This window comes from Vigna angularis, chromosome 9 (genome assembly GCF_016808095.1).
Source record: "Vigna angularis cultivar LongXiaoDou No.4 chromosome 9, ASM1680809v1, whole genome shotgun sequence".
Classification (NCBI taxonomy): domain Eukaryota; kingdom Viridiplantae; phylum Streptophyta; class Magnoliopsida; order Fabales; family Fabaceae; genus Vigna; species Vigna angularis.
In genome coordinates this window covers 20,895,489-20,921,257 of record NC_068978.1, presented here as the reverse complement: position 1 = coordinate 20,921,257, position 25,769 = coordinate 20,895,489, and the positions used below count along the sequence as shown (strand labels likewise).

The 25,769-nt window shown below is 37.3% G+C and overlaps 1 protein-coding gene and 1 pseudogene across 1 annotated transcript; one reads left to right on the top strand and one right to left on the bottom strand.

Moving 5' to 3' along the window:
- Positions 1–765: 765 nt before the first annotated feature.
- On the top strand, positions 766–20,351 carry LOC108346641 (uncharacterized; annotated as a pseudogene).
- A 479-nt stretch (positions 20,352–20,830) lies between these two features.
- On the bottom strand, positions 20,831–25,567 carry LOC108346640 (transcription factor bHLH140). The gene is made up of 6 exons (XM_052868850.1): positions 25,430–25,567; positions 25,229–25,338; positions 23,217–24,178; positions 22,056–22,728; positions 21,790–21,960; positions 20,831–21,327 (listed from the first exon to the last, which is right to left on the bottom strand). The coding sequence occupies exons 1-6, from the start codon at positions 25,467–25,469 to the stop codon at positions 20,989–20,991; spliced, it is 2,295 nt and encodes a 764-aa protein (XP_052724810.1). The 5' UTR covers positions 25,470–25,567; the 3' UTR covers positions 20,831–20,988.
- Between the last annotated feature and the right edge of the window lie 202 nt (positions 25,568–25,769).

The following is a 25,769-nucleotide window of genomic DNA, read 5'->3' as shown; positions in this document are numbered from 1 at the left end:
AAGAGATTACATGAGATGTTTTAGCCTTTGATAACCTAAGTGAATATAGCACAAAAATGACAAGATAACTTTACTCAAATTCAAAAGGAAAGACAAGATGGGGAGACACTACTATTTATAGGTTAAGGATGTCTCAAAAATATAGAAGCAAAACTCTAAAAACAGTATCTTGAACTAACTTAAAGACAATGACAAAAATCCTCTCTAATAAGAAGAGGACATGTGACCACTACCCATAGAGAATCATTTCCATTCGTAGAATGACATGTGACCTATGTAGAAACCTTTCTAATGTGAGCATGACACATGACCACTCTCACATGGGAGGTCCACACACCCTTGTCCACCAAGCTAGATTTAAAATTTGATCACTTAACCTAAGCTCTTGGACATTTACTTTGGGTTAACATTGGACATTGACCTTTGTTGACCCAAGTGGTTTAAAAACCTTACACTTCTTGACCCAAAATATAAAACCTAAATAAATCCTAGAATACTTAGACCATAATACAAAATCCAAATAAATCCCATACTACTTGACTCAAAATATAAAATCTAAAAGATACAGGCTAGATCCATCTTGCACATATGATTTCAACTCTTGTGTTTGACCATGTCTAGGAAATATGTCATGATATATATATATATATATATATATATATAAAAGACGAAATTAACCGTTTTTTTAAAAGTGAACTATCATTGTTTTCAAAATAGTAATTAAGTCTAAAGAATAAATCACAACATTAAATTACCAAAGTCATGATGGAAAACATCACGGACAAAGGTATTTGTCAGTGAAACTTCACCGTTTCTTCTGATGCTGAGTGCCGACCTCTGGCTTCTTGTAATTTTACAGTTATAAAACAATCATCATCTTCAATGAAAATTGTGCCAGTACAGCATTGATGATGCCATGTTATTGGTTTTCATAAAGAGTTAGCGCATACCCACAAAATTTTCACTTCATTATTAAAACTTGTGCATTATAAATTTTGAAAATATTCATTGGTTTCAGTTTTCTTAGTCCTCCGAAACATGAACTTCATTCTTTTTCTAATGAGTTGCATATTTCATAAACTATTTTTTCCTTCTGAATCAGTTTTTATAGCAGCAGAGACTTCGTCCCTTACACAATCCCAGTTCCTCAGTTACGGAGAGACCTTAGTTTCCCCCGGTGGAATGTTTGAACTCGGTTTCTTCAACCTAGGAAATCCCAACAAAACCTACGTCGGGATCTGGTACAAGAATATCCCTGTACAAAACATAGTATGGGTTGCAAACAGTGCCATCTCAATCAAGGATTCTTCTGCCATCTTGAAACTAAACAGTTCTGGCAATTTGGTCCTCACACAAAACAACACGGTTGTCTGGTGCACAAGTTCTGAAGAAAAGGCGCAGAATCCAGTAGCAGAGCTCTTGGACTCTGGCAATCTTGTGATAAGAGATGAAAATGAAGCAGAGGCAGAGGCATATCTGTGGCAAAGCTTTGATCATCCATCTAATACAATGCTGCCAGGAATGAAGCTTGGATGGGACCTCAAAAGAAATCTCAGTGTTTTCCTGAAAGCTTGGAAAAGCGATGATGATCCGACACCAGGAGACTTATCTTGGGGCATTGTTCTGCATCCTTATCCTGAGTTGTATATGATGAAGGGACCAAAAAAGCACTATAGACATGGGCCATGGAATGGTTTGCATTTCAGTGGAAAGCCACTTAACACCATCTACCATTATGAGTTTGTCTCCAACAAGGAAGAGGTCTATCTCAGATGGAGACTCAAGAAAACTAGATTAGTAAAAAAAGTGGAACTGAACCAAACTGCTCAAGAGTGTCAACGCTATGTATGGTCAGAGAAATCCTGGATTTTGAAATCGACAATGCCAGTAGACTACTGTGATAATTACGGAGTTTGTGGAGCAAATACATATTGCAGCACTTTTGCATCAACAATGTGTCATTGCTTAAAAGGGTTCAAGCCCAAGTCTCCTGAGGAATGGAACTCAGTGGAATGGTCTCAAGGATGTGTCCTCAAACATCAACTTAGCTGCAAAGATAAGTTGAGAGATAGTTTTTTCTTCATGGATGGCTTGAAAGTGCCGGATACTGAATATACGATTGTGGATGACACTATTGACTTAAAACAATGCAGCGCCAAGTGCTTGAATAACTGTTCTTGCATGGCATATACAAATTCAAATATAAGTGGAGCTGGCAGTGGCTGTGTCATGTGGTTTGGTGATTTATTTGACATCAAACTCTATTCAAATCCAGAAATGGGGCAGCGCCTATATATAAGGTTCAATCCTAAAAAAATAGGTAAATACTTTTGCTGTTTGATCTCTTTATTACTTCTCTCTTCCGAGTTTCAATATTGTGTGACAGAGTTTAAGCTTGGTCCTTCAATACGTAATTGAAAAAATGTTGTTTTATTTGATCCAATTCAACTGTGAAGAGTCTATCAGTCACAAGACGAACCCTACAATAATATATGTAACATCCATTGCTGCAACTATTGGAGTGATGCTTGCTATTTATTTTGTATACAGAAGCAACACTTCAGGTAAAATTATTCTTCCCTTCTCTAACATTTCTCTGCAATCACGGATTATTTATGTGTTTGATCAGAAACAACCATGAAGGGACACAACTAAAGCTAATAGCTAGCACAGTTGGTGCAATTAGTGGGATTTTTATTTTCCATTTTGTCATATACAGAGTCCTAAAGAACGTTGCTGCTAAATTATTCACCCATAACTTTGTCCCTAATATCTACAGTATATTTTGTGCCCTTCCCTATTTGAATATTACAAATTTATCTATGTAAATCAGTTGCAATCCCTTCATCTTTCATAATATTATTGAATGGCTTGTTCCTTTCTTCCTTTTCCAGATAAGTCAAAGACAAAAGAGAACATTGAAAGACAGCTACGTGTTCTGGATGTGACTTTGTTTGATCTTTCTTCCATCAAAACCGCCACTAACAACTTTTCATTCAACAATAAGATTGGACAGGGTGGTTTTGGACCTGTATATAAGGTAATTCAATATTTAAGCACTTAACACACAAGAAACAGCTAGAGTCCATAAATGTATTGCTATGAAAACAGCTTTTGAAATGAAATGAATGCACTTATGCAGGGAAAATTAGTGGATGATAGAGAGATTGCTGTCAAGAGACTTTCACAAAGCTCTGGACAAGGAATCACTGAGTTCATGACAGAAGTGAATGTGATAGGAAAGCTTCAACACCGAAATCTTGTAAAGCTCCTTGGTTGTTGTTTTCAAGGAAAAGAAAAGTTACTAGTATATGAATACCTGGTCAATGGAAGCCTAGACACCTTCCTGTTTGGTATGTAATTTGAAAAATGCATATAGACACCTTTCCCACGAGCACTTTTTGGAGAGAAAACAAACATTCTACGGAAGTTAAAATTAGCTTATGTAGAAACTAATTTATAGATATTCTCTCATTTAATTTATCAAAAATTATATTTTAAATTGTATAAGTTAGTTGTAGTTACCTTTCTTGTTCTTATTTTCTTCTTCCAGAAGTGGCTACAAAAATACATTTACTGAACATCCCTAGATCAGTCGTATTTTGCAGCTTAGTCCTCTTGTATATCTAATATTGAGCAACATATGTTTGTGAAAAAAAACACAGATGAAGTAAAAGGTAAATTGCTGCAATGGCCCCAACGCTTCCACATAATAGTTGGGATTGCCAGAGGGATTTTGTATCTACACCAAGATTCCCAGTTGAGGATTATTCACAGAGATCTCAAAGCAAGTAATGTTTTACTTGACCAAAAGTTAAATCCAAAAATATCAGATTTTGGATTGGCCAAGGCTTTCGGAGGAGACCAAATAGAAGGAAACACAAATAGAGTTGTTGGGACTTAGTGAGTGTTTCTCTAACTATACAACATCACACTTGGTTTAGTTTTGAATGTTACGATTTTTTTAATCTAAATGTTTCATGCAGTGGATACATGGCTCCAGAATATGCTGTTGATGGACTGTATTCCATCAAATCGGACGTTTTCAGCTTTGGTATTTTGTTGTTGGAGATTATAAGTGGCAGCAAAAATAGAGCTCTCTGCAATGAAAACCAAACTCTGAATCTTGTTGGTTATGTAAGCACTCAAAGAACTTATTATTTATCTATGGTAGAGTATTTAGTTTCACCAATAACTAATTAACTGATAATATTTGGTGAGTTCTTTCTTTTGTTCCATAAGACAATTTGAGACTTTATTTAAAGGAATCAAGTATAGTACCACACATAGCAAGAACTTGTTGGTTGTGGTAGTGTTTGAAAAGGAGTAACTAACTTTGTTCTCTTTCATGTTTCAGGCATGGACAGTTTGGAAAGAGCAAAATGCCTTACAGTTGATTGACTCAAGTATAAAAGACTCATGTGTGGTCTCAGAAGTTCTACGATGCATCCATGTTAGTCTGTTGTGCGTGCAACAATACCCGGATGATAGGCCAACCATGACATCGGTTATTCAAATGTTAGGCAGACAAATAGAACTGGTTAACCCAAAAGAGCCTGGTTTCTTTCCCACAAGGATTTCGGACCAAGGAAGATTCAACTCAAATAAAAAACAAGAGACTACAAATAATGAATTAACCATTTCCTCATTCAATGGCCGGTGAAAGTTATCGAGTCAGCTGAACATATTGGATGAATATCCTTTGGAAGTACTTACGTTGCATTCCCAAAGGATTCTTGTTTCAAAACATGTTTAGTTGGGCTAATGCATTTGAATAATTACATATGAAATTCATCAAGGGTTTTGAAATGATGTTACTTTCTTCCATGGGAAAAAGAAAACTGATACTGATAGCATAACCTAGCCACAAATTCCATGTTATCTACTGTTGGTGCAACAACAACAAGAGATGCTGAACCTGATATCGAAAAAAGTACGATAAGAAGATAGGGAAAGATCGACTCCCTAGTTTGGTTCTATAATTTTTCTCAGCTAGTTTTTAGTTTTCTTTGCTGTTCTTGGAGTTTCCCATTTTGGTAAACTCTGTAATCAATCTTTGGATTTTAAGACATGTTGTGTTGATTTTGTGCCCCAATGGTTTTAATTTTACTCTCGGTTTAAGTTGATTTGATTTTTTTTTTTACCCTATCTATAGTGGTGTTTGTTTTAAATGAATTTGCTTACGTGAAACTCATTACTTCACTTCACTCCTTTACCTCGCACAAAAGGACATAAGATGTCCATTTCACAAAAGGCCATGGGGAGAAAATGTTATGAAGCTCTTCCTCCCGACTATGCACCAAATTTCCATGATTTTGACAAGGCTTACACTTTCTAACATCAGCTGCACAATCCACTTCCATATTAGGCCAAAAGTATCTGACCCTGGACCCAGATTGTCATTGTTTGTGCCCCTAAGTGGTACCCACATATCCCTTCATGCATTTCCCAAATAATGTAGTCGACCTATTCCAAAATTACACATGCAGATCGAACGTACCCTGCAAAGTTATCTTCTTTTCACGACTTCACCACTACTCCGTATTCGTTTGCGAAGTCTCTCCTTATATCACATAACGAAGAATGTTTGCAAAAGATTATCTGATGCTCAAGTTAGCCCTTGATCAAATGTATATTAAATACAAAAGTGAAATCAAACTATCATTAAAATAATATTTATAGATGTATTTTGTTGACCATGAGTCTCGTTTGAATGGACCACAGTTATGGACTCATTAGCCCTGAGGCTCAATGGCCAACTTACCTATGAAACTAACTTGTTTTTAGATAAGTCTTGTAACATTGGAATGTCCTCAGCAGGCATTTGGAAATATCGGTAAGCGGTACCCAGTCTCCACCTCATGGTCCTTGAAGTATGTGAGGATTGTCGTGTTAGTTCCAGGTTGTTCAATACCAGGTATTCGGTAACCGATATTATGTATATCTGAGTTATAAGCCTTGATTAGCATGAAAAAGGGGTCTTCAGCCATATATACAGTACAGAAAGTCTTTCAAAAATCTCAACATGTCAAAGAGAGGCTTGGCGTATTGGTTACTCAAAAGAAAATAGCTTTACCAAGTGTTGAAAGATCTTCCCTGTTCCATGCCCACGGCAAAACGTTTAAGAATAGTCTATTGACAAGACCTGATTACAATCCATTCATTAGAAAAACTAATGCATGCTCCTTAGCTTAGTTTCACTAAAACTTTTCGTATAGGCATTAACCATCACTCACAAGTTATCATTTATTGTGGTCTATTTATAACAACTACGCAACTAGTTTTGGACGTGTTGAATGCTCTAGGAAAGAAAGAAATTTTGTTATTTTGAACAACTAAAATGGTTTCATGGAAAAGTTTATATAGGGTCCGAGAAAACTTCTTTATGAATTAGTGAGTTATTCAAACATATGAGTACACTTGATCTTGAAAGTGGCATTATATTTCTATTGTTTTCAACTTGTTCACTTTTACATTCACATTAATACTTAAAGAAAAATAAACTGTGAAAAAAGGGAAAATAATAAATTAAAGACTAAGTCTCAACTTTAAATTATCAAAGTCAAAGATGGAAAACGGCAAGTATGAACTTGTTGTATATATCAGAGTCTTTGATGGACTTATTGCATTATCCATTATTGAACTTGTATTAGATCATCAACAAACATCTAATTTCGCGTATGACCTTTATTGGATGTTTATCATATCACCAACAAATATCTAGTCACAAGTATGAAATGTATGCGTTGGAGTTAATGAAAATTGTGCTAGTCTCACCACTGATGATGCCATCTTGTTGGTTTTCATAAAGAGTTAGAGAATACACAAAAATTTTGACTTCATTATTATAGCTTGTGCATTATAAATTTTGTTAACCCCTCTTAAAATATTCAGTGGTTTCGGTGTTCTTAGTCCTCCGCAACGCTGTGTTAAGCTCTAACTGCCAAGCTTAGTACTCAATGAACTTTATTCTTTTCCTAATGAGTTGCATTGTTCATAAACTGTTTTTAGATTCCGAAACAGTTTTCATAGCAGCAGAAATTTCATCCCTTACACAATCCCAGTTCCTCAGTAACAGAGAGACCTTAGTTTCCCCCGGTGGAATGTTTGAACTCGGTTTCTTCAACCTAGGAAATCCCAACAAAACATACCTCGGGATCTGGTACAAGAATATCCCTGTACAAAACATAGTATGGGTTGCAAACAGTGCCATCTCAATCAACGACTCTTCAACCATCTTGAAACTAAACAGTTCTGGAAATTTGGTCCTCACACAAAACAACACGGTTGTTTGGTGCACAAGTTCTGAAGAAAAGGCACAGAATCCAGTAGCAGAGCTCTTGGAATCTGGCAATCTTGTGATAAGAGATGAAAATGAAGCAGAGGCAGAGGCATATCTGTGGCAAAGCTTTGATCATCCATCTAATACAATGCTGCCAGGAATGAAGCTTGGATGGGACCTCAAAAGAAATCTCAGTGTTTTCCTGAAAGCTTGGAAGAGTTATGATGATCCAACACCTGGAGACTTGTCTTGGGGCATTGTTCTTCATCCTTATCCTGAGATGTATATGATGAAAGGACCAAAAAAGCACTATAGACATGGGCCATGGAATGGTTTGCGTTTCAGTGGAAGGCCACTTAATACGATTTACCATTACAAATTTGTCTCTAACAAGGGAGAGGGTTATTTCAGATGGAGCCTCAAGAAAACTAGTTTAGTAACAAAAGTGGAACTAAACCAAACTGCTCAAGAGTATCAATATTATGTATGGTCAGAGAAAACATGAACTTTGTATTCAACAATGCCAAAAGATTACTGTGATCATTATAGAGTTTGTGGAGCCAATACTTATTGCACCACTTCTGCATCAGCAATGTGTGATTGTTTAAAAGGGTTCAAGCCTAAGTCGCCTGAGAAGTGGAACTCAGTGGAATGGTCCCAAGGATGTGTTCTCCAACATTCACTTAACTGTGAAGACAAATTGGGTGATGATTTTTTCTTCATGGATGGTTTAAAAGTGCCGGATACTGAATATACGTTTGTGGATGAGACTATTGATTTAAAACAATGCAGAGCCAAGTGCTTGAATAATTGTTCTTGCATGGCATATACCAATTCAAATATAAGTGGAGCTGGCAGTGGCTGTGTCATGTGGTTTGGTGATTTATTTGACATCAAACTCTATTCAAATCCAGAAATGGGGCAGCGCCTATATCTAAGGTTCAATCCTACAAAATTAGGTAAAAACTTTGGCAGTTTTATTTTTTTTTATTTTTCTGTTCCGAGTTTCAATCTTGTGTGAGATAGTTTAACCTTTGTCCTTCAATATGGAATTGAACAAATGTTTTTTATTTGATCCAATTCAACTGTGAAGAGTCTATCAGTCACAAGAAGAACTCTACAACAGTATTTGTAACCTCCATTGCTGCAACTTTTGGAGTGATGCTAGCTATTTATTCTGTCTACAGAAGGAACATTTCAGGTAAAATTATTCTTCTATTCCCTCACATTTCTCTGCAATTATAGGTGAACATTTCTATATATTATATTCTAAACGGAAATTCTGCTGTTATTGATCTTGTTGAAAATCCTTTGGAATCTTGGTTAAATTACCTTATAGCAGGGTTCTATTCCGTCGTATCTCTTTGACATAATTTCATAATAATGAACAACAATCTCAAAATTCTCATGTTTTCTTTTCTCAGAGGAGCCAAAAGCAGAAAATAATTATCAAAGTTATGTGAATGCTCTAGATCTCTCATTACTTGATTAGTCAATAATTATTGCAGCCACTGATTATTTATGAGTTTGATCAAAATCAAACAAGAAGACCTCTGCCTCATCATAGATAAAACTAAAGCTAATAGCTATCACAGTTTGTTGGGAAACAGCGGTACTTGTTCCCTCCTCTGTGAACTCCAAAATGGGCACTGTGCGGAAGCGTAAAAATGAAAGCGTAGGAAAAGAGAAAATTAACACTGAAAATTTTAACGTGGAAAATCCTCTCGAAAAAAACCACGGGACCTAGTCCAGAAAATTATCTCCACTATGAAAGTAGGATTATAGTGTTTCTCTCACTCTTTGAGGATCTCTCTGTAAATACCTCACCCTCTCGGATGGTACACAAAACTCAGTTTTACACACTCACAAAACAGACTCTCTCTGTTTTTCACTCACACTACCGTGGTAGCTATCTCTATTTTTCTCTGTTAGCTTCTCTCTTCACCGATTTTGATTCTCGGTGGATGTCTTGCATTCTGCTGCACATACTGGCTTCATTTTATAATAAATGAAGGAAGTAAACGTTAAAAGGAATGAGTGGTTGTGCTGAAAGTCTGGAAAAGTTGCGTGCATTATTTTTGGCATGGGAACAAAAGCTCCTGCATTCCAGCTTATTGGGACCCATAATTTTCGTTTTATTCCAACAAAACTCCCCCATAAAACAAATAAATGGGTCTTCTATCTGGAAGATACCACCAGACCAGCACCTTGGCAACAATCTTCAACCTTCTTGGTTGGAATTGACTTAGTCATCATATCGGACCAATTCAAGTCTGTATGGATTTTCTCAATCTTCAATTTCTTCTCATCCAGCGCTTCTCGTATCCAGTGATACCGCACGTCGATATGCTTCGAGCGTGAATGGAACATGGGGTTCTTGGTTAGATGGATGGTACTTTGATTATCACAGTTCACCACATAATCGTCTTGATCATGTCCTAATTCACTTAGGAAATTCTTCATCCATAGCATCTCTTTAGAGGCTTCAGTCACCGCTACATACTCTGCTTCAGCAGTAGACAATGTCACACATTTTTGTAGCTTTGACTGCCAAGAAACAGCTCCCCCTGCAAAAGTAATCAGATAACCTGATGTTGACTTCCTTGAATCGACATCTCCAGCCATGTCTGAGTCTGAATATCCGATTAGCTTTAGATCTCCATTGCCAAAACACAAGCTTCTTTTGGCAGATCCTCTTAGATACCTTAGTATCCACTTAACAGCTTCCCAATGCTCTTTTCCTGGATTTGACAGGAATCTGCTCACAACTCCTACAGCATAGCCAATATCTGGCCTTGTACAAACCATTGCATACATAAGGCTACCCACGACAGAAGAGTAGGGTACCTTGCTCATTTCTTCTTTTTCTTCTTCATTCTTTGGACATTGAGACTTGCTGAGTTTGAAATGTCCAGCAATTGGAACACGAGCAGATTTGGCATTGTGCATGTTGAACCTTTTGAGAATCTTCTCAATGTAATCTTCTTGAGATACCCATAGCATTCTTCTAGAACGATCTCTGGATATTTTCATTCCAAGTATCTTCTTTACTGCACCCAGGTCTTTCATGGCAAAAGACTTGCTTAATGCCTTCTTGAGAGCAACTATTTTAATTTTGTCCTTCCCTACAATCAACATATCATCAACATACAAGAGAAGTATGATGGACTCACCATTTTCATAATGCTTCACAAACACGCAATGGTCTGCGGAGGTCTTCTTGAAATTATGTTGGATCATGAAGAAATCAAATTTCTTGTACCATTGTCTTGGAGCTTGCTTCAGACCATAGAGGCTTTTCTTCAGACGACACACTAAGTGTTCTTTGCCTGGTTCTTCAAAACCCTCTGGTTGCTTCATGTAAATTTCTTCTTCTAGGTCTCCATGTAAGAATGCTGTCTTGACGTCCAGTTGTTCAATCTCCAGGTCTAGTGTTGCTGCCAGACCGAGAATCGCTCTAATGGATGTCATCTTCACTACTGGTGAGAATATTTCATCAAAATCTATTCCTTTCTTCTGGTTGCATCCCTTCACGACAATTCGTGCTTTGTACCTTGGGCTTGGGTTGTTCTCTTCATTCTTGAGCTTGAACACCCATTTGTTTTGCAATGCTCTCCTTTCTTTTGGTAATTCTACCAAATCATAAGTCTGATTTTCCTTTAAGGATTGCATCTCCTCTTCCATGGCTTGCAACCATTTGCCTTTGTCTTTCGTCTCCATTGCTTCTACAAAGCTTTGAGGTTCACCTTCATCTGTAAAATTAACATATTCATCTGAAAAATACCTTCTTGACGGTTGCTTCTGCCTTGTTGATCGTCTCAATTGGGGTTCTTGCGGAGCATCCTCAATTGGTTGATCTTCTTCCGTCAGATTAGGTTGATATGTTTCTTCAGCCATTTCATCAAGTTGTAACTCTGGTTCGGCTTGATGAGTTTCTCCCCCTAAGTTGTTCATCACAATAGGGCTTTGATCACTTATCAGCTTAAGTGTTGGTTTCTCCACTTTCTTGATGTCTTTGATTGTCTGATCTTCAAAGAACACCACATCTCTGCTTCGAACAATCTTTCTGTTTGCAGGATCCCATAATCTGAAACCAAATTCATCTCTTGGAGAACCAAGGTATATGCACTCTTTCGCCTTAGCATCGAGCTTTGCTCTTTCATCTTTCGGAATGTGAACAGATGCCTTACATCCGAAGACTTTCAAGTTGCGATACGAGGCCTTTTTACCGAACCATACTTCTTCTGGAATCTTACCGTTTAATGGTCTTGATGGTGATAAGTTGATTAAATCAGCTGCTGTCACCACTGCCTCCCCCGAGAATGACTTGGGAAGTTTTGCGTGAGACAACATGCTCCTGACCTTCTCGGCAATCGTTCTGTTGAATCTTTCAGCTACACCATTCATCTGAGGTGTCTTGGGAGGTACTTTCTCATGTTTGATCCCATGAGTCTTGCAATAGTGCTCGAACGGACCTCTGTACTCTCCACCATTATCACTTCTCAAACATTTCAACTTTCTACCAGTTTCACGTTCAACTGAGGCGTGAAACTCCTTGAAGATTCGTAGAACTTCATCTTTTCTCTTCAATGGATAGACCCACAATTTTCTTGAGTGGTCATCAATGAAGGTAACAAAATATTGAGCACCACCAAGGGACTTTTCAGAAGTTGAACAAACATCTGAGTGTACAAGATCCAAAATATGCTCTTTTCTTCTTCCATTTTCAGATCTACGGAAGGACACTCTACGCTGCTTACCTGCTAGGCAGTCTTCACATAATTCAAGTGGTTGTCCTTTTATACTCTGGAGATGATCTTTCGCAAGGATCTCTAGTCCTTTCTCGCTCATGTGGCCCAGTCTTTTGTGCCACAGCTCCTTACTTTCTTCTTGAGCAACATTTGTCTCTCCTTTGCATATCTTTCCTTGCATGACGTACAAAGAGCCTTCCTTTTTGCCACGAGCAACAATCATGCTTCCTCGGCTAAGTTTCCATTTTTCATCTCCAAACTAGTTGTTCATTCCAGCATCATCTAGCTTACCGACTGAGATAAGGTTTAGACGCATTTCTGGTACATGTCTTACCTCCTTCAGCACAAGTTTGTTTCCATTTTCTGACGTCAAAATCACTTCTCCTATGCCCACAATTTTGCTTGTGACATGATTACCCATCTTCACTGTTCCAAAGTCTCCTTTTTGATAGGATGAGAAGAATCCCTCATGAGGAGTAACATGGAAAGATGCTCCGGTATCTACTATCCAAGTGCAGTCATCAATAGCAATATTTAGATAGTTTACCTCAGTGATAAGGAACACATTCTCATCATTTGATACCACCGCTGTTGTGGTCTTTTCCTCCAACTTCTGTTTGGGATCTACCATATCAGGGTGTACAGTTCCATTCTTCTGATCTCTCTTCAGGAATCTACATTCTTGCTTCTTGTGGCCATCTTTTCCACAATAAAAGCATGTTAGACCTTTGGAACGAGACTTGAATCTTCCTCGTGATTTTTCACGTTTTCCTTTGCTTCTGTTTTCACTCCTTCCTCTATTCTCAACAACATTAGCTTTTGAGTGACTACTCGATCCCCTTTCTTTCCTTCTGGATTCTTCATTCAGTAAACTGTCTGTGATGTTATCCAGACTAAGCTTTCCATCTGGTGCTGAGTTACTGAGAGTGACCACCAATGTGTCCCAGCTCTCAGGTAGAGAACTAATGAGTAAAAGAGCCTGTAATTCGTCATCGATCTTCATATCAGCTTTCATTAACTGGTTCACAATACCTTTGAAGGTATTGAGATGCTCGATCATATTCTGGTCGTCAGAGTACTCCAACTTTACGAGTCGCCTGACTAGGTGAGCTTTGTTTCTCGGAGTCTTCTTTTGAATCATAGATTCAAGCTTTGTCCATAACTCATACGCATCGGTATAAGTCGATACATGCTCAAACAAGCTTTTGTCGATGTATTTCCGAATCATAGCCACTGTTTTACGATTCAGAATCTCCCAGTCTTTTTCGGTCTTCCCTTCCGGAATTTCCAGATTTGTGATCGGCTCATACAAATCCTTGCAGTATAGATGATCTTCCATCATCGGCTTCCAGTAGGAATAATTATCCGCAGTTAGCTTGAACATGTCTCCTTCCATCTTGAGTTTCACAGGACCGTGACTTTTTCGAATCGGTAGCTCTGATACCACTGTTGGGAAACAGCGGTACTTGTTCCCTCCTCTGTGAACCCCAAAATGGGCACTGTGCAGAAGCGTAAAAATGAAAGCGTAGGAAAAGAGAAAATTAACACTGAAAATTTTAACGTGGAAAATCCTCTCGAAAAAAACCACAGGACCTAGTCCAGAAAATTATCTCCACTATGAAAGTAGGATTACAGTGTTTCTCTCACTCTCTGAGGATCTCTCTGTAAATACCTCACCCTCTCGGATGGTACACAAAACTCTCAGTTTTACACACTCACAAAACAGACTCTCTCTGTTTTTCACTCACACTACCGTGGTAGCTATCTCTGTTTTTCTCTGTTAGCTTCTCTCTTCACCGATTTTGATTCTCGGTGGATGTCTTGCATTCTGCTGCACATACTGGCTTCATTTTATAATAAATGAAGGAAGTAAACGTTAAAAGGAATGAGTGGTTGTGCTGAAAGTCTGGAAAAGTTGCGTGCATTATTTTTGGCATGGGAACAAAAGCTCCTGCATTCCAGCTTATTGGGACCCATAATTTTCGTTTTATTCCAACACAGTTGGTGTAATTAGTGGAATGTTTTATTTTGCATTTTGTCATTTACAGAGCCCTAAGGAACATTGCTGCTAAATTATTCACCCATTTCTTTGTCCCTAATATCAACATACTTAATGGAAGTTGGGAATAATTCAAATTACCAGGATGCATTTGTAGTGTATTTAAAGTTTAACTAGAAATGAGGCCACGTAACATTTAACGATGGGAGTTTGAGCTTGCAAAAAATTAAACAAATTGAGTTGAACTATATATTTTGTGCCTTTCCCTATTTGAATATTACAAATTTATCTATGTAAATCTGTTGCAATCCCTTCACCTTTCATAATATTATTGAATGGCTTGTTCCTTTCTTCCTTTTTCAGATAAGTCAAAAACAAAACTGAACATTGAAAGACAGCTACGTGTTATGGATGTGACTTTGTTTGATCTTTCTTCAATCAGAACCGCCACTAACAATTTTTCATCGAACAACAAGATTGGACATGGTGGTTTTGGACCTGTATATAAGGTAATTCAATATTTAAGCACTTAACACAAAAGAAACAACTAGAGTCCAGAAATGTATAGTTATGAAAACATCTTTTGAAATTATATGATAGGTTTAGTGACAAGGTTTATGTGAGAAGAAATAGAGGAGGCAAGTAGTTATAACTTCCTAGCAGGTAGTTATAACCTCTTGCAGTTATGTTGTGTAATTATCTTTTATATTTTTTTTATGTTAGATTATTGTGGGTAATTTTTAGTGGGTTGAAAAAGGGAAAATCTGGAGAGACTGGTCCTCTCGAAACACTTGGAGAATTGAAATCTGATGTTTTTTGTTTTTACCACTTTGGTAGAACGGGTTGTGGTTCTAATTAAGTTCTTCTGTGTAATCTGTTTTACATCAATTTTGTGATTTTTGGATACCTATCATTATATGAATGCACTTATTCAGGGAAAATTAGTGGATGATAGAGAGATTGCTGTCAAGAGACTTTCACAAAGCTCTGGACAAGGAATCACTGAGTTCATGACAGAAGTGAATGTGATAGCAAAGCTTCAACACCGAAATCTTGTAAAGCTCCTTGGTTGTTGTTTTCAAGGAAAAGAAAAGTTACTAGTATATGAATACCTGGTCAATGGCAGCCTAGACACCTTCCTGTTTGGTATGTAATTTGAAAAATGCATATAGACACGGTACGGTTGAAATGTAATGTTATTTATAGTGGCGCTTTTAGAGTGGGCTTTTTAGGAACCTTCTGTTTTTTTCCTTTTATGTTGATCTACTATCCCTTAAATAGATTAGTATGTGTATTAGGGTTAAGTGAAGAGTAATAATAAAAATTTCAGGTTCTCTTCCAACTCTTTAAGTTGGTATCAAATCCAGCCAGGTGTCGCTGTCTACCGTCCGTCGCTGCTGTCGTCCGCTGTCGCCGTTGTAGCTTTTTCTCCAGCAAAATCAAGGGTTAGGTGTGCCTTGACGAGTGTGACCCATCCCTAGTGGTCGCCGCTTCATTCTCCTCCCGACGTGTCGTCACTCGTAGCTTCTTCCCGGCCAACCTCGGGTGTGTGGGCTTCACACATTGCCTTTCCTGTGCCGAAACATCACCGCGCCATTACCGGTCATTTTGCCTCAGTCTCTTGAGTGTGTTATGGTCGTTGTTTTGCTATTCCATTAACAGTAGCTTCGATCTAGGGTTTCTACCCTCAAATCAGTTTTTCCCTCTTTCGTTTGGCATTAGAATGACTTCTGGTTTTGGAAAACTTTCTCTATTTGCTACCCCTACCATTACTTCTGCAAAACTCAGTTCGTAAAACATTTTATCTTGGTCTTCTTTGTGGAGTTATGGTTTCTTGGTCAAGGATACCATGATCATCTGGAACAAGATATTTCCATTGTACCTGATGAAGAGAAATCTCAATGATAGAAGCTTGATTTTCAATTATGCGTTCTCCTATGGCAATCTGTCGAACAAGAGGTCTTAGAAATTTTGAGACCTTACAAAACATGCTCCTCCTTTTGGAAAAGAGCACAAGATATCTTTGCTAATGATGTGCAACGTATCTTTGATGCAACTCAAAGAGTGACTTCCCTCAGACAAGCCAATCATGATATGGTTGCTGACATATGAAAGGCTCGTGCTACCGTAGAGGAATTGAAGAATTTCTTTGTGGCTGATTCTTTAGAAGGCATAAACAAGAAGCTTGATAAGTTTTACATGGTCTTAATTCTAAGAAGTCTACACTAAGATTTTGATCATGTTCGTGATCAAGTGTTAGCTGGTGATCAAGTCTTATTAATGGACAACCTAGTTACTCGACTTCTTTGGGTACCTTCATTAGTTAAAGACGAAAATTCAATTGATGGTATTGAAACATCAGCTATGGTAGCCCCACAAGGAAGAGGAGGAGGCAAAAGCAAGGAGGACATGGTGGTCGTAGTATGCGTCATCAATGCACATATTATAAGAAAATAGGCCATACTCGAGAGAAATGTTATGCCTTATATGGATATCTAGAAAAAGCTGCTCATGTTTCTAAATCTGATGATCTAGAATTCAGAATTTCAAATGAAGAGTACCAAGAATTTTTGAAGTACAAGTCTAGAAAATCTTCTAATTCTAGCCAATCCTCTTTCATGTCTAATGTGTCAACTGCCTGCATATCTCAATCTGTGGAAAGTCATAGTCCATGGATCCTAGACTCAGGTGCCTAAGACCATATCTTTGGTAACATTCCTTCATTTTCTTCCATGTCCTCTCTGAAAATCCCTCATTTCATTATTGTTGCCAATGGATCCAAAGTGTCATCTCAGGGAATTAACAAAGTTTCCTTATCTCCTTCACTAAATTTAAATTTTGTTTTGTATATTTCTCATTATCATTACGATTTTAATCTCCTTGAGTCAATTGAATTGTTCCTTAAATTGTTTTGTAGCCTTTACTATTAATTCCTTTATTATATAGGAACATGGTAAGTGTCGTCTGATTGGAGAAGGACATGAGTCTCGAGGACCTTATTTCTTAAAACATAGCTCTTTAGTTTCCTATTTTACAACTTCATCCCCAAAACTTTTTCATGATCGTTTGGGCCATTGAAGTTTTTCCAACTTGAAGATGATGGTTCCGAGTCTCAAAAACATTCAAGTCTTGTCAGTTAGGAAAACATGTTAGATCCTTTTATCCTAAAAGGTCTGTTGGTTGTAGAGGAGTTTATGCTATTAAAGTTGGTCTTGCTGGTGAAATTGATCGTCTCAAAGCTCGTCTAGTAACTAAGGGATATACTCAAGTTATGGCCTTGCCTATAGTGATGCTTTTTCTTTTATGGCTAAAACCAGTACAGTTCGTATTTTGCTTGCTATGGCTACTATTCGTCAGTGGCCACTTTACTAGTTGGACATTAAAAATGTCTTTCTTCATGGTGATCTAGAAGAGGAGATATACATGGAGCAACCTCTTGGGTTTGTTGCTCAGGAGGAGTCTGGATTAGTTTGTAAATTACGTTGTTCCCTCTATGGCTTGAAGAAATCACCTTGAGCTTGGTTTGGTAAATTTGGTCGAGGTGTGCAAAAATTTTGGATTGAAACGATGTGAAGCGGATTATTCAATGTTTTATGGTCATTCTTCTCCTAACAAATGTGTTTATCTCATGGTGTATGTTGATGATATTGTTATTATAGGGAATGATGTCACTAGAATTACTCAATTAAAGCATCATTTGTTTAACCACTTTCAGACTAAAGATCTTGGTCGTCCAAAATGTTTTCTTGGTATTAAAGTGGCATAGTCAAAAGAGGATGTCATTGTTTCACAAAGGAAATATGCTCTTGATATTTTAGAGGAAACAAGCCTGACAAATTGCAAGCCCATTAATAGTCCTATGGACTCAGATCAAAAGTTAATGAGAGATCAAGGTGAACTTTTCTCAGACCCATAGAGATATAAAAGGCTGGTTGGAAAACTCATATATCTTATATAATAACAAGACCTGATCTTTCTTATCTAGTGGGAGTTATGAGTCAATTTATGCACAATCCACATGTTGACCATTGGAATGCAGTGATTCCCATTCTCATATATGTAAAAGGAAACCTAGGACGGGGATTATTGTATGAAAACAAGGGAAGCACTTGAATCAAAGGATATTATGATGCAGATTGGGTTGATTCTCCAATTGATCAAAGATTTAATACATGATAAGTGTTGTTGCTCAATCTAGTGTTGAAGTTGAATACCAATCTATGACTTTAACTACATACGAACTTTTATGGATTAGACAACTTCTTCAAAAATTGAAATTTTGTGAAAATGAGCCGTTGAAACTGTAATGTGACAACCAAACAACCGTTCATATTGCCTTCAATCCAGTGTTTCATGAGATAACAAAACACATAGAAATTGATTGTCATTTTATTAGAGAGAAGTTGTTGTCCAAGGAACTTGTTACTGAGTTTTTCCAATCTAATGAACAACTCGAAGACATTCTGACCAAATCTCTAAGAGGGCCTAAAATTCAATTTATATGTTCCAAGCTTGATACATATGATCTATATGCTCCGGTTTGAGAGAGAGTGTTGAAATGTAATGTATTTTTTAGTGGGCTTTTTAGGAGCCTTCTGCTTTTCCTTTTCATGTTGATCTACTATCCTTTAAATAGGGTAGTATGTGTATTAGGTTCAAGTGAACAATAATAAAAATTTCAGTTTCTCCCAACTCTTTAAGTGACACCTTTCCCACGAGCACTTTTTGGAGAGAAAACGAACATTCTACAGAAGTTAAAATTATCTTATGTATAAACTAATTTACAGATATTCTCTCATTTAATTTATCAAAAATTATATTTTAACTTGTATAAGTTAGTTTTAGTTACCTTGTTCTTATTTTCTTCTTCCAAAAGTGGCTACAAAATACACTTACTGAACATTCCCTATATCAGTCATATTTTGCAACTTATTCCTCTTGTATATCTAATATTGAGCAACATATGTTTGTGAAAAAAAACACAGATAAAGTAAAATGTAAATTGCTGCAATGGCCCCAACGCTTCCAAATAATATTTGGGATTGCCAGAGGGCTTTTGTATCTACACCAAGATTCCCAGTTGAGGACTATTCACAGAGATCTCAAAGCAAGTAATATTTTACTTGACCAAAATTTAAATCCAAAAATATCAGATTTTGGAATGGCCAAGACTATCGGAGGAGACCAAATAGAAGGAAACACAAATAGAATTGTTGGGACTTAGTGAGTGTTTCTCCAACTACACAATACCACACTTTGTTGAGTTTTGAGTGTTACTATTTTTTAATCTAAATGTTTCATGCAGTGGATACATGGCACCCGAATATGCTGTTGATGGACTATATTCCATCAAATCGGACGTTTTCAGCTTTGGTATTTTGTTGTTGGAGATTGTATGTGGCACCAAAAATAGAGCTCTCTGTCTTGGAAACCAAACTCTGAATCTTGTTGGTTATGTAAGCACTCAACAAACTTATTATTTATCTATGGTGGAGTATTTAGTTACGAATACCGGTTTCACCAATAACTAATTAACTGATAATCTTTGGTGAGTTCTTTCTTTTGTTCCGTAAGACAATTTGAGACTTTATTTAAAGGAATCCAGTACAGTACCACACATAGAAAGAACTTGTTGGTTGTGGTAGAGTTTGAAAACGAATGACTAACTTTGTTCTCTTTCATGTTTCAGGCATGGACAGTTTGGAAAGAGCAAAATGCCTTACAGCTGATTGACTCAAGTATAAAAGACTCATGTGTGGTCTCAGAAGTACTACGATGCATCCATGTTAGTCTGTTGTGCGTGCAACAATACCCGGATGATAGGCCAACCATGACATCGGTTATTCAAATGTTAGGCAGACAAATAGAACTGGTTAACCCAAAAGAGCCTGGTTTCTTTCCCACAAGGATTTCGGACCAAGGAAGATTCAACTTAAATAAAAAACAAGAGACTTCAAATGATGAATTAACCATTTCCTCATTCAAGGGCCGGTGAAAGTTATCGAGTCAGCTGAACATATTGTATGAATTTGCTTTGGAAGTACTTACGTTGCATTCCCAAAGGATTCTTGTTTCAAAACCGGTTTAGTTGTGCTGATGCATTTGAATAATTACATATGAAATTCATCAAGGGTTTTGAAATGATGTTACTTTCTTCCATGGGAAAAAGAAAACTGATATTCATAGCATAACTGATGCATGTTGTGATGAAGGCTTCATTACATGAGATAACCCTACCCACAAATTCTATGTTAGTCTACTGTTGGTGAAAAAAAGACCGACTCCCGAGTTTGGTTCTATGATTTCTCCAAACTAGTTTTTAGTTTTCTTTGCTGTTCTTAGAGTTTCCCACTTTGGCTAAACTCTGTAATCAATCTTTGGATTTCAATACAAGTTGTGTTTATTTCAACCAATTACTTTGTGCCCCAATGGTTTCAATTTACTCCCGGTTTATGTTGATTTAATGTTTTTTACCTATCTATGGTGGTTTTGTTTTAAAGGAATCTAATTGCGTGAAACTCATTACTACATTATGTGTTTAACGCTGAATATATATGCGCTTTTAGGTTAAGGAGAGCTTTACGTGACTTAAACCATGGAAGAGGTGCAAATACAGTTAGTCCATGTACTTGAAGAATTAGTTTCGGGCGACATTTATTTGTTAAACTTTAGATTTTGACTTAAAATGATCTCAAAGCCTGGAAGAATAGTTTGTTACTTAAGGAACGACGAAGTTCAAGGAGAAATATTCCTTCTACAGGATTTAAAATTTAACCATCTAATATTACCACTCGTATATGCAAGGTAAGCTGAAAAGAAACTCTTTTCTTTTCCTTGCTCTAGATTGCAAAAATACGTCAATCTTTCACTACACATTAATGGTTTTATCTCGTGTACTCAAAAGACAGCATCAAAACTAGTGTTGCTTGAAAGCATTGGAGGCAGAGAAACTAGTACTACTGTACACTGTTGCGAGGTTCCCCCGGAGCATGCACTAAACGTCCATTCTGAAGTAGGTATGCAGGAAATGGGGATTGGCAGCTTCTTATATGAGATTTTAACCGGGGTATGTTTGGATGTGCACTTCTACATCTGTGGCACCTCAACTCCATAGAGAGTAGCTTGTCATCATCTTTCAACGTTGCCTTCCCATCACTAGAGACCTCATCCATTACATCAACCGAGTCACGAAAGAAAGCAGTGTTAAATGAGTTCCAGTGCTTCTTATTCTTTAATTGTGTTGATTCAAAGTCCTGGCTAATAACATGTAAATGTAGTTGTCGCATCGATGGTGCCTGCAGATAGTACAGAACAAAAATAGTTTAGCAGTTACTGAAGATTTCAGTTTACAAATGAGACACTCAACCATGACCAACAAATGAAAATAGCTCAGCCATAGTGTTGCACTTGCAGTAACTCGATGGTTAACCTTCTCACAACTGAACCTTGTACTAACAGGACAAGTAATTATTTTAGTAACTTATTTCTTTCACAATTTTAAATATATTCCTTGTTGAACATCACTGATAGTATTTATCAGTAATAACCTTTAATTGATTGATACGTTTAACCACAAAAAGAAGTTATCTTTAAACTCAATTTTTAATGTGAATCCAATTTAGTCATCACCTAACTCAAATGCGTTTTCACAGAAAACATAAGTACTAAAGTCACTCATTAATAAAAAGAGAACATTCTTTTCCTGTTGTTTGGGCAGGATAGAGGAAAAATAGCTCTTCAATATACATTCTGCATACCGAGTGATACCCAAGTCGAAATACCAGAGAAGCATTCTCGCTTAAGAACTTCTCAGCCCACTTTAAACCCACATCGTGCATCATGTTCAATAACTGAAGGTGCTCCTTTTGGACATCAGCGAGGCAGTCAAGACCCCCAGTTCGTGCCAACACCAGAACATGCTTCTGCGCCTGCAAAACACCAGTAAATTCAGTTTGATACATTAGCAGCAGACTAATTCATAACACAATAAAAAAGGGGAAAAAAAGAAAAGTGAAAATTCAACCTTTGGATAGATATCATTCAATACAACAACATCATCGGAAATTTCAAGCAAATCACCCTTATGCTTTTCAGGATGCATAGCTATTTGGTGAAGAGCTTGAGCCCATGATCCCCAAGCCTTACTCCTGCTCCTCTCTATTCTTCTATGCTCTGAATCTACCTTTTCACCCTTAGAATCAGTAAAGGGCAATCCTAAGTCATCCTGAGTTCCCTTGCATTTCTTGCTTTTCTCTGATCCATGATCATCACTTCTCTTACTCTTTTGATCAGTACCTGTAAAATATTTTCTGGAAGAACAATCAGACTGAACCGGCAACTCCAATGATTTCCTTTCAAGCTTTTCACCTTTTCCCTCTGGTATCCCTGGGTGGTTCCGCACAATAGACGCAAAACCATCAAAGAGTGAAGTATAAGCATCTTGCAGAATTTTGCAGCCTTTATTATAATCATTATTTAGATAATTTGGTCTTTGTGGGTTCATATTAGGTCCAAGAACATGTATTACATGGGTTACACCCTCTCTGGTGAACAAAGGAGAAGATGAAGGCAGAGGGACAACAGCAGCATTCCCAGGTGAAAGAGATTTTACTTTATCTTTTGTTGCAGACTCCAGTTCTGGACCTGCAGCATTAAAAATTGCTGCATTAACACCTCCACCTCCAGGTTTCAACCTCCTGCAAAGGATTTTTCACTTAACCAAGAGAAAATTTGAAAGTGGCAGATCTGACTGAAATATTGTTTATTACAGGTTTAAAGTGCTAAAGTGGGGCCTGCGAAATAAGTAAAAGATAACAAGATCCACATCAATCAACACACAGGTGTTGGTGTGAACTGAAATAATTAGAATGGATGCCAAAATCAAAGGCAGTTTTAGTTGATTGATTAGCAGCTGATTGTACATTGCATACTCTAATTGCTAGATATAGCATTTGCTCCTAAAATTAAAGTCGACAAAAACTTCCTTATGTGACTTCAGATAAGTACAGGGATCGGGGCAATACTAATTTACAAAATGGCATGTCATCTAAGTGTCATAACGGTCAGTAATCACACATGTACATGGGTGAGGGTCGGCTTCTGTTTATCAAGTTTTTAAATCATAATTATGGATTATTGTCAAACGCATTTACTTATATATTGCAATCATAGAAATAGAACTTACCAGTTGGCAGCATTAGCAATGGCATTGCATCGCAAACCTCCCCTGGAATAAAGATGAGTAATGTCCCCAACATGGGTAAAAAACTTTTGGGTGTCCATGTTTTTTTCTGCAATTCTGGCTTTAACTAAGGACAAAATCTTTGACTTATGAGATAAGTCAACAAGAACAAGTCTGGCATTCCTAAACTTATTTAAGAACTCTGCAACCTTCTCAACGATAATATCAGCTGCCTTCTCAAGATTGAATTGGAAATCAGATGTTGAAATAGAGGGAAATGCCAGAGTTGGAATATCATCCGGACAAACTGGATTGGCATGCGAACCAGCAGAACCAACTTCTTGCCTTTCTACTTCCTTTGTCTCTAAGTTGTCAGTATCTGAAATTGAGGAAAGTGCTTCCTTATCTTTGCAGTACGAATTATTTCTCGGAGTCTGGGAAGTAGGCTCTTCAGTGCCACTCGTTGTAGATGCAGCAGCAAGTGGGACCTCTGCTCTTTTTAGGAACTTCATTATGCCAACTTGAATTTTCGAATCTGTATTCTTCTGGCCAAAGCAGCCATGCGGAAGATTATCCAGTGGCCCAAGTGAGCTGTATAAATTAATCGCATTTTTTACATCATTCTCATTCTGACAAAATGTTATCCGGTTAAAGCCTTCACTTAATTTGGGAAGCTCTTTATGTTGAAGCATTCTATTCACAACTGCAGCTGCTCTTCCACCCTGCAAATTTCCTTCATGCCCAGTTCGATTGACTGATCGAGAAATACAAAGCTTCGCAGGAAGATCAAGTACAACTGCATGGACATCTATTTGGAGTCCACCACCAAGCTTTATGAATTCTGACCGCTGTTCTCTGTCAAGATTGCACCTGTCAATAAATACACTCTTTCCATCCTTCAATGCACTAGTTGCACTGCTTAGGCACTGAGCTTTAGTTCCTGCTTTGCCATTTCCAATAGTGTCCTAAAACAATTTAATAAACAGTATAACTAGTGTTAGATAAGATCAGAGGCATTTGGGTGAACCTGTTCTCTCTCTCTCTCTCTCTCTCTCTCTCTCTCTCTCTCTCTCTCTCTCTCTCTCTCTCTCTCTCTCTCTCTCTCTCTCTCTCTCTCTCTCTCTCTCTGTCAACAGAGTTAAAGCAAATGTTGAGCCTTGGCAAAACAGTAAATTTACTGTCTTCAGACTTGATAATCATTAATTTTAGCAATAACAGTATCCTTGTGCACTCAAAGATAAGATTTTGTACATCGAACCCACACAGAACCGCACAATCTCTCCGCATATGGTAGTAACTAACAGATTTAACAAGGGATGTTTATATAAGGCCAAACAAATCAATCATTACAATGACACACATAAAATTTGCTTTCACAAAATATATTGATTGCATCATTTTATACAAGTATATTTCGTTAGGGGAGGTAAATGACAATTTTTATTTATTTTGTTCTACTGTTAAAGTTTCTTTTATAGAATGAATATACTTCGCCAAAAATGTATTTTAACAATGAAATATATAATAAGATATCTCTTCCAAATCCTTCATCTTTTACCCTTATCCTCCACCCAAACATACCCCTAAGTCCCCTACCCAGGCATGAACGGGCACATGCAATAAAAACATGACAAATGTCTACACCCTTTCACATATACGCAAATGCACAAGGCATAAAAAGCTACCCTGATTCAACTCAAACTTATTAACGCTGTCAAAATCAACCATTTCCCATTAATTTCCCACGACGAACCAACACCCCCAAGCCTGTTTTCATGGCTTTGAAGCGTAGTTGCAACTGCATTGCCAATACCAGAACCGTGGCAAATCATAAAAAACATTCATATTACGACTATGATATGATAGTGGTCGTGAACAACAACTTAAAAATAAAACTTTCTTTGTTTCCCTTTCATGGTTATCCGATCAGTTAACCTAGTAAAATAAACGTCCAGCGGAAAAAGTAAAACCCATTGAGACATTTCATCGAACAGGTAGAAGGGAGTGAACTAAACCTGGCAAACGCGAACCCAGTGGCGAGTAGATGAACGCATTACATCTTCGCCGAAGGTGGATTTACCACTCCCGGGTGCTCCTACCAGGATCACCAAAACGGGCTTGCCCTCTGCATTTAAGACATCGACACACAAAATCAGAGAAAGGGTTTCAATTCCGTGATTCATTTCGTGAATGAAGTGAAGGTTGTAGAAGGAAACCTCTGGGTGCAGAAGTTTCATCCACGTCCATCATGTCCATCTTCGAGTTCGAACCTTGTTCGTCAAATTGCCATTGCGAATTTAGATCACAAGCAATGTAAATATTATGTGATATTGTCTGTGAAGTTCGGGTTTTAATATTTCTCGTGTTTTTAAAGAGAAAAACTTCAATCTTAATTAAAGTTTAGAGTACGAGAAGGACTAGATTATATTCTTAATTCTTTATTTTCACTGGTTATATTTAAATTAGGGGTTATTGAAATGAGCTTTAAATTTTTTTTTATTAAAAAGTTTCACTACATTGAGATAAATACAGTTTAAAATACAGTTTTTTTATGAT